This window comes from Furipterus horrens, unplaced genomic scaffold, assembly GCF_987537825.1.
Source record: "Furipterus horrens unplaced genomic scaffold, mFurHor1.1.pri manual_scaffold_4, whole genome shotgun sequence".
Classification (NCBI taxonomy): domain Eukaryota; kingdom Metazoa; phylum Chordata; class Mammalia; order Chiroptera; family Furipteridae; genus Furipterus; species Furipterus horrens.
The window spans coordinates 182,813,596-182,830,393 of record NW_028327174.1 but is presented as its reverse complement, the minus strand read 5'-3'; the positions used below and the strand labels follow the sequence as shown (position 1 = coordinate 182,830,393).

At 39.8% G+C, this 16,798-nt stretch overlaps 1 protein-coding gene and 1 non-coding gene across 2 annotated transcripts in view; one reads left to right on the top strand and one right to left on the bottom strand.

Moving 5' to 3' along the window:
* RAD23B (RAD23 nucleotide excision repair protein B) overlaps positions 1 to 13,223 on the bottom strand; it is a 47,249-nt gene extending 34,026 nt beyond the window's left edge. Inside the window, exon 1 of the mRNA XM_090274524.1 lies at positions 12,610 to 13,223. Coding sequence (XP_090130650.1) covers positions 12,610 to 12,675 — 66 coding nt within the window. The 5' untranslated portion in view covers positions 12,676 to 13,223. The remainder of the gene's footprint in view (positions 1 to 12,609) is intronic.
* A 3,218-nt stretch (positions 13,224 to 16,441) lies between these two features.
* LOC150013512 (small nucleolar RNA SNORA23) lies at positions 16,442 to 16,588 on the top strand. Its single transcript, XR_016510982.1, has one exon. It is a non-coding gene; the product is annotated as a small nucleolar RNA SNORA23 (small nucleolar RNA).
* Positions 16,589 to 16,798: the final 210 nt, after the last annotated feature.

The following is a 16,798-nucleotide window of genomic DNA, read 5'->3' as shown; positions in this document are numbered from 1 at the left end:
CTTGATTTGGATACTTTGAGTATGTTGGCTATCTCCTGCTATTGGTTTCTCGTGGGTAGAGGCCAGGGGTACAGCTAAACATCTTCCAATGCATAAGACAGCCCTACAGCAAAAAATTATTTGGCCAAAATGTCAATAGTGCCAAGGAACTTCGCAAACCACTTCTGACACGTTCGATCAGTCACAGCTCTTTCTCCATACACTTTACAAATCTGTTTTTTGTTCCAGTTGCATTTTTACCTTTTTTGAAATAATAAACATAATACACTGAAAATGTTGTGTATTTTCTTCCATCTTCAATATTAAAATGGCTGCACAAAAATTCACCAATTTTGATAAATGTTTTTTAAACACAAGCTGATATGACAGCTGTCACAATACAATCTAACAACATTGTTTCGAATGAAGTTAAAGATAACTAAGCACTACTAGAGCCACTGCACAGAAAAAATGTAAAGGACTTTTTGGCCAACCCAAAACTATCTAAATTTCTGAGATAAAGTAGTCTTTAAAAACAATCTAGATGACCCCCTATATTGCTACTGGATGCTAAGGCCTACAGCAGAGATTCTCAAGGTGTGGTTCAGGGAGCCCTGAAGGTTCACATGATTCTATTAGCTGGTCTACAAGGTCAAAAGAAATTATTTGACTTTTTTTCACCCTCATTTTCTCAAATGTATACAGTTAAGTTTTCCAGAGGCCACAAAGCAAGTGACATCACAAAAAAATAAATACAGAAGCAAACAAGAATCCATCTACCTTCTATTAAGCAAACATTAAAGAGATTTGCAAAAGAGGAAAACAACATCAGTCTTCTCCTGCCTTTTGTGGCTGTTTTGGAACATAACTGATGCAAAAATATATTAATTACAACATGTAGTGGGTTTATCATTTTTAAATAAGCATGTTAAAATTTTGCTTTAGTATAGCCATGGGATGTAAAGTACAGTATGGGAAATGGCCTCAGGGAGTGGGGGTTGCTGGATGGAAGGGGGGCAGAGGGGGAAAAATTGGGCAACTGTAATAGCAAAATCAATAAAAAAAATAAAAACAAAAAATTTGTTTTAATTTCTAATACGGTAAATATCAATAAATAAGTACACAGACAAAATTTATGAGTCTGCAACAATTTTTAAGTATAAAGAGATATTTTAAAAACAAGTCTGAGAAGTGCTATCTTACACGCTAACTGACTTGCCCAAAGTCCACTGAGTAGTGGCAGAGCTTGGTTAGAGCACTCTGTGGTGAAAGATAAATTTCTTTCCACAACTTTTTCAGAAAGAAAGAAGTGATGCAATACTTGCAACTGTGACTGCTTGGTGAAAATCATGAATTATAGACCACACGTGTCACTATGAGTGAATCCAGTTCTCAGAACAGTACATGGTGGTTTAAGCACATAGTTGGTATTCAGTTATCAACTGTTGAAAAAAGAAAATAAAAAGCAATATATGACACTCCCCCCAAAAAGAAATAAACAAACAGGGATCTCATTCTTTGACAGGTCAGGATGAGTAGGCACCTAAGAGAGATTTAACTGACATAAAGTTTTTATCCAATAGAAACTGTACTTTTATTTCTAGCACCCATAAAGAATATATATTTTAACAGTTTAGGCCACAAAGACTATTTCACTATTTTCAAAAGCCTAAATAAATAATGACCGCTCTCTAAAAAAAAAAAAAAAAAAAAAAAAAAGGATGGGGTGGGGGAACTCACCCTTGTAAAGTAGGACAAAAGATGACAAAACACCTCCAATCATTTAATAGTAAATAACATTTGCTTCAAAGAAATTAAAAATGTAATTCAAGAATATTAAGAACATAACAATGAAAACCTCACAATCCCTTGTCTCCTGCTAGCTACTCTCTCCTTCTCTTAAGTCTCAAGCGTTTTTCAAAAACTACACATTGTCTTCAGTTCCTGGCAACCCCACACCTATTACTCAACTGTGCAATGCAGCGCTGCTGAACAGATGCATGGACTTCACTCTCACTTGGTTGCTTCTCTTCTCCAGTAGTGCCTACTCCCACAATTCCATTTAGACTGCGCTTACCGGTAGCACTGATTTCAGCAACCTCATAATCAGACATTTCTTAGTCCTTCCCTGTTATACCTGACCTCTCTGTCACATCTGACAGTACTGATCTGTCTCCTTTTCACAGGGTCTTCCTTTGGCTTTTATAATGCCGTACTCTTTTGGTTTTCTTCCTGTCCTCTGCTCACTCTTTTGCGAAATCTTCCTTAGCCAGCCCTTTAAGGCTGCCTTTCCTCCTATTCCAGGATAGGAAAACTACTCTTAGTCTTAATAACCATCCAGATGTCATCTGTATCTCTCGCCCAGTTCTCCCCTAACCTTTGTTAGTAATGTATACCCAGCCTCTCACTGGACACCTTAAGTGGGTTTCTCACAGGCAATTCAACATTAAAGCATTTGTTGAAGGACGGCTTCTAGAGTATTTTGCCTAAGTCTTCCCTAACCCAATCAAATTGGGCACACTTTCAAAACAGTTTATAAAGAAACTTTCTAGATGTTGCAAAGGAGGAACAAGGTAGCAACTGTGCACATGGTGTCTCTTGGGAAGGTTCTGGCCAGCAGTGCATGCAGTTGTGACTCCTGTAACTGTGCTGAGCCCTGCATCATCACTCCTGTTCCACCAGGTCATCTCACCAGGATGGATCTGAAACTGAGCTCCCCAGTCCCAGTAAATAACCAGGACTACTTCATCCAAGGCTAATAAACAAGCAGGGCTACACTTTCATTTTTCTGCTATTTCCTCCTAAAGAATAGTTTATTATTAATTCAACTAGAAACAAAGCATGGTTAACACTCAAGAAATCAAACTTTTTTCCTAGCCAAGTCACACACTTCTCTTATAAAATTGTGCACTTTAAAGGAAAGCATACTCGATATCTAATATTAAACAGCTGGTATGGCTTTTATTTTTTTCCCCAAAAGGGAGACAACCATAATAATCCAGGCATACCTTGTTTTAATCTGCTTGACTTTATTGCACTTCACAGATGTTCTATTTCTTTATGAACTGAAGGCAAGACCCCACCCTCCAGCAAAAATATTACAACTCACTTTATTCTGATACTCTCTTTGTTGTGGTGGTCTGGAATGAAACCAGCAGTATCTCCAAAGTATGCCTCTAGTCTATTTAAAAATGCTAATGCAAAAGCTGATGGGCTATCCCTTTTCAAAGCACTCCCTTGAGAGGGGCTTCTCTTCCTTCTCTCATATTCCTCACATCAAATCATTTATCCAGTGGTCCCAATTTATCATCTATTTCCCAATTTGAACACTACATTACATCCCATGGCACTACTCTAGTTCAGGCCAACCACCATTAAAAGTAGTCATTTTCATTTAACAAATTTAAGTTGTATGTTTCAGGTATCAAAATAATATCTTATAAATTATATCCCCCTCAGAGTAGTATGATGTTTTGCATGTCAGTCTACTTACACAGCACTTTTGCATAAGGTTTCTAAAACTAATGCTTATTAATTAGGTTAGCAAATGAATATTTCTAATAACCCAGGCTTCTCAATGTTACAGTATATTTTCCTTATTACAGTTGTAACTATGTTGTTCCTGATTATTTTTATATCTAAACACAGGAAAAAGAATTATACAAACTACCTTGAAACATTGTGGCTAAATGATTTATAGCTCACAGGTCTATGTACTTACCATATGCCAGGCAGTATACAAAGAGCTTCACAATATTTAAACTCATTTAATCTGTGCTGTATCTCTATTTGAATCCCAGCTAGTCAGTCATATGAAAGTTAGTATTTGTAAACAAATACCATTTTAATATTTGTGAGCAATGATGCAGGCATTTTTGAGGCAATCTGTCAGCCTTTGATCCAATAATTCTGCATCTAGAAATCAATGCTGAAGAGATGCTCACACAAGTACTTCAAACATACATAACAAAATATGTGCACTACACTTTTGCAGGTAATACTGAAAATAACCGTAAAGGCTATCAATGGTGCAATGAAAAATGCATTATTGTACACGCATTTATTTGAATACTATGAATTACAGCAAGAATGATGACTATATACGGGAGGTATTCACAACATGCATGCACATATGACTGAATAAATGAAATATTTACAATTATCTTTAAAAGACAAAAGCTAGATGCTAAGCAATTTATTTTTCAGAAACAAACAGTGTAGATATGAAATGTGATTAGTAGCAGAGTCCAGTAGCTACTTAAGATCAGTGGCCCAAAGCCTATCAATTTTTACTTTATATACTATAACAAACCTGAATTATTTTAATATTCGATAATCTGAGCAAAAACTTAGAGCTTAAAATAAAAAAAAAAAAAGATTTCCTTGCACTCCCCCAACCATTGCTTACTGATATTACAGAATATACTGCAATTTGGGGAGCATATTTTATTGGGAGGATAAAAAAAGTCTGAGGCAGTATTTCTAATACTACATAGCCTAGCAAATTTAAAAAAGGGGTGAGCAACTAAATTTTGGCAATTAACCATTAACAAGAGGAAGGATAGTCCCAAGCCAAGTATGTTTACAAAAGTATTTCATAGATTTCCACTAAGGGCAAAGCTTTTTTAGATTCCTTGGGTGGTATCCTTCCATTTGAGAAACTGACACAGGCACCAAACAGCATTCCCCGAATTTCTTCCCCAAAGTAGGTTCCCGCTAATTCTAAAAATAGAATTGATTATAAATATGTTAGTTGACTTCAGTGCACCACGAAAAATCTCCCCACAAGACCCAAGGAATGAAAAGAATATAGCACAAAAAAAGTGATTCTTTTTTACTAAAACAATAACTGAAAATACAATATTAATAATGTATAAACAGATAATAAACAAGGGAAATTAATTCTTAAATTAGGGTTATGGTCCCAAAATCTATATTACTTTAAATATACTATTCAGAATCTATGGTACTTAGTTTCCTAAGCCAATCTATTAGTGCCAATTTAATCTATTTTATTATAAAATATATTACTAATAGTATGATTTCAACAAGATCAAAAGAGGCACAGAGTTTGAAGACGGAGAAAGTAGAAAAGTAGGAACTCCCAAGATACCTGTTAACTTTTTAAAGTTTTTATATAGGCAGAGGATGATCTAATGCGCTACCAAAAAAGTCAACTACCTAACCAACCAGAAGAGTGTGGGGGAGAAGGCAGAGGGAGTGACAAATTTTTATCTACCTGTTAAAGCACCTAGGACTGTTTCTATGTATTAGTCATTAGTAGTCAGTCTACCTCCTCTGCTAGAAAAGGTTTATATAATGTTTTAAAGGGTTTATAAAGTTCACTCAGCTATAAAATTAGCTCTTAAGAGACACTACACAAAAAATTTATTTATTCAAACTTATAGCGAACAGATGGTATGGTGTCCTTCCATAGGGTTCACTGTTCTATAGCAGGCTTAAATTTAGCACATTTCTTTCCAAAAGTGACAAAAATTTTATACATTACCCATCAAATAACTCAACTTTCAAGCCAAAAAAAGGCAGAACACAGCCTTTAAAAACTGTTTGAAATTGCTGATTACATCAAATTGAGAGAATGAGTTACACAAACCTCTTTTAGAAAGGATAGTGAAAACATCAATAATGGAAAACTGATGAAAGCAGAATTTATTTTTAAAATTGCATAAATTTATTTCTAATTTCACATTTCACTAAAAACCTTCAGATCCACGATCTCACCTGATTATCACATCTGCTCTATGAAGCCAGGTAAATTATTACTATTATTACTGTGCTTCCATTTTACCAATGGGAAAAGAGACTTAAGTACTGTGTTCAAGGACACAGAACAACTACAAAGTTTAGAAACGGTATGATATATGTGAAAGAGAGCAAGATACAGAAAAAAGTAGAGACTAAAGAGCTGATCTCAAGTTTTGCTGTAAGGAAGCGCTGGGAAATGAGGCAGTAGCCAAAGAGGAATGTGGATGAGGGGTAGGAGTATTTAAATTCGAGGAAATGTATGTGTACTCTAGAAATGGAAAAGGCAAAGATGCAGAAGAGAAAAGGAGAATTGATGGAGTGATGTCCTTCACAAACGACAGAGTAGTATAGAATGTAGCAGACAAGTGAAGGGATTGACCTTAGAGAGCACCACCCACAATAGATAGCTACCCACAATAAAAGGTTAGCAGGCAGGTAGCTCTGGTAGGCCCTTGTAAAACTTGTCCCAATTGTTTCCATATTCTCAACAAAACAAAAAATTTCAAGAAAATATAAACTCTAGGGTCATCAGCTGAAAACAAGTAGAGATGATATGAACTCTGTGAATGGATCAGGGAGACGTATGACTATCAGGCGGACGAAGGGCCTAGTTAAGGTTAATATAAATGAATTTAAGTGCAACAAGTCAATGTGGCAATGCGTTCATCTTCTAGCTGCACAGGTGCAAGCACAAACACAGGGTTCAATTTAATCACATTTGGGGTTTCCCAAGTAACAACAACAAAGTGTGAGTGGGACCATGTTGCCAAGCACTGTCACAGTTCTAAGCACTCTATGTATATTATTTCAAACTCATATAACCTTCTAAACAACCCTATGAGGTTAGTATTTCCAGGGGCAGTGCTCTCATTTTACAGATGAGGAAACAGGCGCATAATCAGGCAATCTGTACAAGATAACACAGCAAATGTTAGAGCCAGGATCAAAACCCCTGTAGCCTGGCTCAAGAGAGATGCTATGCTGACCCTTGCATGCGGATGATTATAATTATCAGCCCTGTTTGGAGCTGGGCAAGGGTGGAGGAGATAAAATGAGGAGAGGGCCAGTGAAACAAGTATGAATAAAATGAATTACAGGTCTCCTTAGAACTGGAATCAGAGGAAAGTTCAAGTGGGATACCAAAAACAGATTAGTGGGGATGGGGAAAGAGTTACAGCTAATAGTAATGATAAGTGCTAGTTACTTATTAATGGGACAGAGGTATAGCAGAAGTAAAGATCATTGGGTGAGAAATTAAGGAATAGAAGGTCAGGGTATGGGCAAGACTATCTTTCATAGATATTAAAACTATCAATACCAAGGCCATTGACTGGGTGATCCCAGGCAAGTTACTAATTATGCTGATCTTCATTTCTTCTTTTTAAAACACACACTATTACATATTTTTCACAATTCTAGTGTGGGTTACTTTTTTAAACAACGTCAACCACATGGTGTGAAGCTCAGAATTACTGTAATAATTTCCACAGATGAAGGCAGTTACACCAGGAAAAAGGACAATGTCAAGGGTAATATCAATATATGTCAGTAGGTACTATCTCCACTTCTTCATCTCCCAAGCATTCCTCAATCCACTCAAATCTAATTTCTGGCCCCAGCACTCCATGGAGACTATTCATCAGGGTCAAATATGACCTCCAAGTTGCCAAAAGCAAAAGTCATGTCTTGTTTTAAATATTACTTTTGATTTCTCAATTATTAAGGCAAATTTGACCTTTTCCTCCTCCTTGAAACACAAACACAGATACACACACCACACACACATTTTTGTATTCTTCCTACCTCCAAGGTTGCTCCTTGACTGACCTCAACACTATTCAATGTTCACGTTAGAGCATCCCAGGATTCAACGCTAGGGCCCCATCCTATTAGCCAGCAACATTCTCATCAAGGTTCCTCAATTCTAGTAGCACAGATGCTGACTAAATACACACAATGAATACTTAAGCCATTAGGGCTCAAAAGAGTTTAGGCATTAAAACAGACTGCTGGATGATCTCATCTGAAGTCAACCATAGGAGTATATGCGGACTACTGTCAGTCTCTAGCTCTAGCCCAAACTTTCTGGAATCCAGATTCTTAACAAATCTCCTTGTTATCCCCACTTGAATGTGCAACAGGCATCTTAAACTTAGGTCTTGAGTCCCCATCCCAACCCCCAAAACCACTCCTCTTCCAGCTCTCCACATCTCAGAAAAAGAACATAAGTATTAATACAATTTATACAACCAAAATCTAGGTTTAACCTTCAATTTCTCAATTTTCCCCACTCCAACCCATCAAAAAATTCTCTCAACTCTACACTCACAAACTATTTCAAATCCATCCACTTCTCTTCATGTTTCCACTTCTATTGTACTTCTTTGGTCAAAGCCTCCACTGTTTGAGACCACTGTGCAAGCCTTCTAACTGCTTTGGCTCGTCCTGCCCTTTCTACTATCATTCTCCATATATAGTAGTCCAAGTTAACTCTTTAAAATCATACCAAAAAATCATTTTCCTCCTCTGCTTAAACCCCCCCCAAAGGCCTTCTATTCTACCTTGAAAACCCTCAGGTGATTACAAAGCACTACAGGCTCTGTACCCTAGCCTAACCCTCCAATCTCTAATCACCCTTACCGCCCAGATCAACACAAGACTTTCTGGTTCCCAAAACACTCTTTTTAAAGGTCTTTACATAGACAAAATATTCTCCCCATTTCAGTATTTATTATTTAGATCTGTTTAAACATCACCTAATTTAGAAAGGCTTTTTGTGACCAATTTAAAAGTAGCCACCTAGCAGTATCACATTACCTCACCCTATTTCATAGCTCTTATAATTATCAGGTTTTAAAAATTTGCTTTTTGACTAATTAATTCCACTATAATGTATGCACCATGACAGCAGGACCTGGCATTTAATAAGTACTCAACAAATATTAAATGAATGAATCAACAGGTAAACATAAGGAATCAATGACTTGACAGTTCACCGAAAGAATGTATTCGATTCGTTCAAAAGATCTTTTCATTAAATGTCTATAGTGTGCCAGTATAGAAAGAGCAAGTCTGGCAGAAACCATACCAGTAAGCCAAGAAACCTTAGTTTCATCTCTGCAATGTAGATTTTTAATACATTTACTACTTGATATTTTAATAATCCAGGAAACACCTACAATAAGGCACTCTCTCGAGTACAACTCAATTAAATACAATAAACCACAACAGGAAAAATTCACTAATAAAAACAGCTAGCAAATACCATACACAGAACAAGTACTAAAGCAATATTTTATAGCAAAATCAACATTATACAGATAAACAGCAAAACAAGGTAATTATTTGCAGATTACTGTACAGCACGCTATGTTATCCATAGTAATTAAAACTACTGTATTTTTAAATTCTCTTATCAAAAACTTCCAATGTAGATACACAGCTCTGATGTCACTTATACGAGTACAGCAATATAATTACACTTCAGCTTGTGCATTTAAAGAGTCATCCCAGCTCGGTTTTATTATTATTATTTTTGTCCAGTTATTGGAAGCACACAACAGTGGCAGGAGTTAACAGACTGAAGGATTAAATCTGCATACAATATTCTTTCTTGTCATTTTCAGTGAAACAATAAAATCTGTACTGTTTCAGAATAATATTAATTTTTGTTTTTAATCCACCTGTTCTCAATTAATAGGTTTAAGTAATGGGAAAAAAAAATTAAGTGACTTTAGATCTGAGCTTAAAAACTTTGTGTACTCCATTTCCCTCTAAATATCCATCAAACCACCAATCATTAGAATTTTTAAGAATTGTGTATCAGTCTATTAGACATCTCAGAATGCTTTATAAATAGCTTAAATTTCTCCACATAATGAAGAATATTCTTTCAAACAATGGTTTCCCCATCCCACCTTCCTATTTTTTTCTATATATATATATATATATACACACACACACAGATACAGTTTGAGTATTTTATAAGGAGATGAATTACTATTGAAATAAAAAGACTTCTGCAATTGTTCAAAATGGCTAGTGTTAAGAAAATTTTGTTAGTTTAAAAAAAGGAGGACTTCCAACATTCAGAAACTAAAGCAAATACACACCTTAAATCCTCTAGCCTTCTTTTCCCCTTTGTACAACTCCAACTGTGTAGCCCTAAGCCATAACTAGGTCAGTTAGGCTTCCAGGAGACCCTGACCAGGTCCTAAGAGTCCCTGTACTTACTCCTCCAGTCTTGCCAGTCAAAGCTCACTAAACATGTACTTGTTCAACAAATGAATCACTCCCATGATTCTTATCTCAGTTCTTTCTTTCACTCATTTTTGCTCCTGCTCATCCCCCACAAGAGTTTCTCTGCTGGAAACTTCAAGTTACTTCATTTCCTCAGTTCATTCTAAACATGTATCAAACAAGGACAAACCTTTGAGCAGCCAAAATAGAGGACTCAGAGACCAAAATCTGTTCACTTTATGTGGATCTCCTTACACATCTCACCAAAATCCATTTCCCCCTTAATTTTAGATCTAGCTCTAATATCCTTGGTTACCTAGTTTTCACAACAGATTAGAAACAGGATACTTAGTCTCTCTCTATATAAACATAATATTCATTGTTTCTTTTCTTACTAGAATTCTACACTCAATTCTGTGTCAAAAATATTAATTAAAAAACCCACTATAAACTTAAGACAGTTCTATATTGAAAATATTTCTGAAATTTAAATTCATTATAATGAAAATCTACAATTCATTTTAAATGTCAATGTTTCACATATTAAATGCTTTTTTTTTATTGCCCCAGAATAAGTGTTAGTTTTTACACTGATACAAATAGCAAAGTAAGGTTAAAAACCCACTTTGTAACAATGAACTTTCTGAAAATATATACTTCCAGAAAGATATTTAAATTCATATAACTAATACACTGCCTTGAAAATAAACTGGAAAATAGCAAATAGTTAAAAATCTATACAAACACAATATTGGCTCTAAGATAATGTATGCATAAAGTGCCCAAAGAGCTAATTACAGTGGAGCTGAAAAGTCACTGAATAACTTCAATAAAATCGATATTAAAAAGAATCTTTTGTTTCAATAATTCTGGAATTAATTCTGAATATTACAATCTGGTAAAGTTCCCGCAGCACCAACGTTTGATACTACAAAGAAACGAAATCAAATAGACAATTATGAAAAGTTTTATCTGAAAACATTAAAGAGACAGCTGCATTTTAACTTTCATCCTCTCACTTATTAGTACACACTAAGCAACAAGGGGGCATTAATTAATCAGATTTCTATTAGTAACATCATTCCATAGGGTGTTGTTGATTACTTCTGAGGACGCTGAAGTTTCTCATCTACAATCGATATTTTCTGCATCTTTAAGAATTTAATCACACAGCGTAATTCTACACATGTCTTGAATTAAAATCATTTTGTGCCAGGATTCCAAAAAGGTTGGGAAATGTGTTTTAAATGATTAAAAGATGTAGAAAACTTCAGATTAAATGACACAGGTAAACAAACAGGCTATCCTCACTCAAAAGTATCCACTTACTAATAATTTCAAGTGGTGACCATCAATCAAATACCATCTCATCGTCTCATCTCTACAAGTTAGGTACATAGCAAACAAATAAGTACAAAGCCACAATGAAACTCGCATCTATTTAACAGAATCAATTTTTTTTTTAAAATACAGACAGGCATAAAGTTGCTGGTTTAAATTTAGCATTATGACAACCTCAACGGTGTAGAGAACGACAATTCTACGACGTGAGCAGTAAATTTATGCTCCTGGCATGTGTAGATTCTTGGCGTCAAGTTGGACTGATTTCAACATAGTGACTCTCTCTGCAGTCACACATACAGAAGATGGCATGAGAACCGACCATGTGGACTTACGAAGTGTTCAAAGGCTTAACTGCCGAAGACTCAAGTTTTTATTTTCGTTTTTCTCCCACGAAGTGCTATTACTGGGGGGCGGCAGAGGGGGGAGGATGCACGGTTCCAACTCCTACAATTCCAAGACTTTCAACACCGAGGACCTGAGAGGACTCTAAAGCAAAAATCTTCACCACCAAAGAGGCCTCAAAGAGCAATCTACGTATAGGTGTCGGTTCGGTGGTGGGAGAACTGCAGCCAAAATATGCAGGCAAATAAAAGGGTTACCAATTCTGGGGGACAGAGGGCACAGAATCCACTTTCCCCACGCCTCACCTCTCACCCTGCGGCGGACGGAACCTGACACCCTTTTTAAAAAAGGCTCTTTCTCTTCGATTACCACCTCCCTAGAGCTTAGCTAGCGCCCAACCAGGTCCACGCGGGGGTAGAGGCGACGCCTACACCTCACTTCCCCACCTATGCACCCCCCCAGAGTGCCCGGCTACACCGCGAGGAAGCCCTGACCACCGCCCCCCCCCCGACACACACAAACCCCCCTCTGTCCCCACTAAGCACAGTTCCCAGGAGAAGGCCTCCAGTACCCCGCGTGCGTGCGCTCCACGCCATCTGCCACCAGGCCTTTGGCGTCCGGCCACTGCTTCCCCTTACTCCTGCCACCAAGCTCTTGGCCAACTCGCAAGGGTCGGGTCGGCCGCACGCCACCGGGGCAGGGACCCCCGGCGCTGCCCGCAGGCCTCATCCAGCGCCCGGGGCCCGAGCCTCCAAGCACGCCGCGCTACCCCCCGGTGTATCCGGGGCTCTTTCCGCTCAGGGCGCCGCCAGGCCCTCCTCAGCGCCGAGGCGGGGACCACGCGCACTGCCGCCGCCCCCCGCCCAGGCCCGGCGCCGCCCGCGCGCTTCGCGCGGCCGGTGCGCTGCCGCCCCTTCGCCCGCTCCCTGCCGCTCGCACCGTCTCGTCAGGGTCGATGTCGATCTTAAAGGTCTGCTGCTGCAGAGTCTTCAGGGTGACCTGCATGGTGCCGCCGCGCCGCTCCGCTGCCGGGCCTGCTCCGGGTGCTGGCCGCTGGGCGGGGTCTGTGGCCTGGCGGGGCCCCGGGGTCGCCCGCGCTCCTCGTGCACTCGGGAGGAAGGCGGTGGGGGTGGGGGTTCGTCACATTCGCCCCGCGGATCGGCCTCTCTCCCAGCCGTGGCCTCGGGCCACGTCGCTGCCTCCGCGACTGCGGCCTTTCCCGCGAGCTCTGGCCGCCGTGCTTCGTCAAGTGCCTGGCGCCAGCCACTGAGTCTGCTGGAGGCTCGAAGAGCCTTTGGAGACAAGCAGAGAATCCGCTAGCTCACCACAGGCCGGTGGCCGCCATCATCGTGACTCGCCGAGACTCGCCCCCTCCCCCATCCGAAAAACCTGCGGGGGGATGGCGCCGAGCCGGCAAAGCGCGCAAGCGTAAATTGCGGCGAGGCTCTGCGCCGGCGCGACTAAGAACTCCGCCCCGGAATTGGGGCAGGGTGAAGGCGTCTCTGGAATGTCCGCGGCCTGGAGCCGGCGTGCGCAGGCGCAGTCCCAGTCTCTAGTGGGCTCTTGGGGCTGCCCAGTTGAGTCTGCAACTCCGAGTGTTCTCCCCCGCGCTGTCGCTCCGCCTACGTTCAGACTCCGCCCTGCTCTCTCTGCTCGAATCGCGCAATCCGCAGCGTGGAAAGCGCTACGTGGAGACGGGATTCAGTGGGTGCTGAGGCTCTGGAGCTGGGGAGCTAGAGGGCAGTAGGTCGGGGCCGGGCTTAAGGGAACGGATCTTGGTCACCGCAGTAATGAGCCGGCGCTTATTGCGTAGCTGAGCCTTTGTGGTGGCTACTGGTTCTTTAACCTTGGGAGCACAGAGTCTAGCGCTCGGAATGCCTGTGCGGACCTTGAGCCTAAATGGAAGGGCCGTTAACAAGAGGTCAGGTTATAGCACTTCTTTGAAAAGAACTGCCCATTGGTTCTTCATCTCCCCCAGAGTAAAAGTCAGAGTTCTTAAACTGGGTGCATAGCCCTTGCCTGTCACCACGTTTTACTCTCCTGCTTGCTCTGGGGGGTGTTGGTGGTGGATACTAAGCATATGCTCCCTCTTGGATTTGCACTCGCCGTTCCCGCTCCCGAGTGCTCTGTCCTTGGTCACCTGGGTGGCTTGCTCTCTCGCTTCTTTGGAATCTTTGCTCAGAAGTCACCGTCTCAGCGAGGTCTATTCTGGATTCTCCACTTAAAACCACAACTTCCGTAGCTCCATTATCCTGCTCAGTTTTTTTCTATAGCATTTATCATCTTGTAATTACCTCATAACGTACATATTTGTTATGTTTTTAATCTTTTTCTCTTCTCTAACCCCCAGGCTGAAACTGTACGAAGGCAAGGAGTTTGTTATGTTAACCGATGTACCCCCAGTACGAAGAAACATGCCTGGCACAGAGCAGACACACAGATGTTTGTGGCATGGATGAATGGGCTTCCGGTTCCTCATCAGTAAGATGAGGATTCTTAATAGCATTCAACTCTATTGATTATAGGTGGCAGGTGGGGGGTGGGGGGTGTTGAATAATGCATGTTAAATCTTAAAATCTTAGTACAAGTAACATAATAAGCAGTCCATAAGTAGTTAGCTATTGATGTATGCCCATTTACAGATAAGAAAATTGAAGTATGGAGATATGGAGTAATGTCCCTGGAGACACCTTCCTAGTGAGTGATTGATCCAGAATTTGAACCCAAACAGAATGGCTTCAGAGCCTTTGCTCCTAGGTGCCTGGCTATTCTGTATCTTAATGGGGTACTTCAGTAGTTCAGGTAAAAAACAAAGTTACAATTAAACCACTAGCTATGAGACCAGATGCAGTACTTCTGTGGGACAGCATCCTCCCTCACTGACACAATGTCACCACTTGGTGTTCTATGGATACTAGGAGTTCAGATATAACTGTTTTGTGGAACTTTCCCTGATCAACCTCCCTCTTCACTAACCAGGTATTTCCCCTTCACAGCAAGTATCTGCACATATTGTAATTAGTATCTAACCCTCTGCCTTTTATTTTTTTATATCTCTGCTATGAGTCACCAGGTCATCTCACCTTGTCCTTGTTTTGAAATACCTCCAGCCTCGACCTTTCCCCTTAACCGTATATAGAATTAACCAATTGCCTATACAATATCTTCACTTGAAGTGTATCAAGCCTTTGAAACTTAGCCAGATAAAACCATTGATTTCCCATCATAGTTCATGGTACCACCATCTTACCCGGGTGGTCAGACCAACAGTCACCATCCCTGATAGGTCTCTTTCCTCCCTTCCCCTCAATCATCATATCTAATCCATTATCAAGTTCTGGGAACTTCATTCTCCAAACCATATCCCAATATTCACCCATTCTCACTAGTTCTACTTCTGCCACCCTAGGCTAATCCATCATTATCCTTCACCTGCCTCCCAACTGCTCTCTCCTCTTCCACTCTTTTCCCCCAAAGGCTACCCCAGTAGTCAGAGTGGTCTTTTGACAATAAATCAAATCATGTCACATCTATTAGTAATATCTAATTACACTTAAGAATAAAATCCCAACACTTCACCTTGGACAGCACACATTAACTGACTGCTGCCAAATTCTCTGGCCTCGTCCCATAACTTCACTCACTCACTGTCATCCTTCTGCACTTCCTTTCTTGGGTCCTTCAAACATGCTAAGCTGGTTCTAGCTTCAGGGTCTTTGCAGTAGAGATTGCGTCAGTTTGAAACTCTCTGTCTTCCCATATCTTTAAATAGCTAACTCCATCATTTAGGTTCCAAGTTAAATTTTACTTCCTTAGAGAGGACTTCAGCAACTTTCATAACACAGAATAAACATGCTGTATTGCCCTTTACCCTAGGCATGGCACCATTCTAGGCCCCTTCCATGGCTACTGTCATTTAAGCCCCACAAAACTCCACGAAATAGGGGCAACATTACCCTGGTATAAATTTTTTCATGGGTCTATCTGATATTACTATTTTTTAACTTGTTTATTGTCTGTCTCGCATGACTACCCCACTTAACCCACTTAACCACGTCTGCTTCTTGGGGAGAGGAACTGAACTCACTGTCTTACTCAGGGCTCTTTTCCCAGCACATGGAACAGTGCTGGGAACACAGCAGGTGCTAATCGCATGTGTTGACTGACTCCCAACGCGATAATCTCTATGAGAGCAGATGCGTGTCACTCTTGTTCATAATGGTGTCTTCAGAATATAGCACAATGTGGATGTTCAAATACATTGATTGAAAAAAATGATGAATCACTTTAGTTAAAATTGAAACCAGTTGTAAGAAAATGTGAAGACATTCTAAAAACTAGACTATACTGTATAGAGTTATTATAATATTAAAATGCTTTCCAAAAAATCTTTCCTGCTACAACTGCTATTGTCTGCAGAAACAAAAGAAAGAGGAGGTTAGAAATGCCTCTCCATGTATTAGTGCATATTTTTTTTTTCTGTTAAGTCTTTTTTTTATTTTTATTTTTATTTTTTTTATTTTTTAAGTATATTTTATTGATTATATTGTTGCAATTAGTGCATATTTTTTTAAAACGAATCTTTTGTTCATGGTTATGTACACATATATATTCAACAGCATAGAAAGGGAGTGATTGAAAGTAAAAGTCTTCACTCCTTCTGAAAAATAAGCATTGTTTTGAGCATCTCTAAAATTTTTCTAGATATATACAATATATCCCCCCAAACAGTTGTGACAACAGTAGATTTTAAATGTCAGTTAATTGAAAGATTCACCCAAGAACATTTCCTAAAGTACAGTGTTAAGATAAAAAGTTGCTGTTTTGCATTCAGATCTTGCTATCTGCACAAACATCATGCAGCCAAAGAGTAAGTTGGGATCATAATACTGGCCATCCTCCAAATTCCCACGTAGGAAAAAAGAAAGAGAAAAAGTTTTGTTTTCTTTTAATTTCTGGAAAAACTGTGTCAGACATACCCACTCTTGGTCCAATGGCACGGTTTGGACAGGCTGTATGGTGTAGTTGCCTTTGCCCTGAGTCCCACAGTTCACCTGACAGATGGCAGGACCCCCTCCCCCAGTGCAAAGGCCACCAAGGTGAGGGCACTTGTGAGCAAGGCCTTATA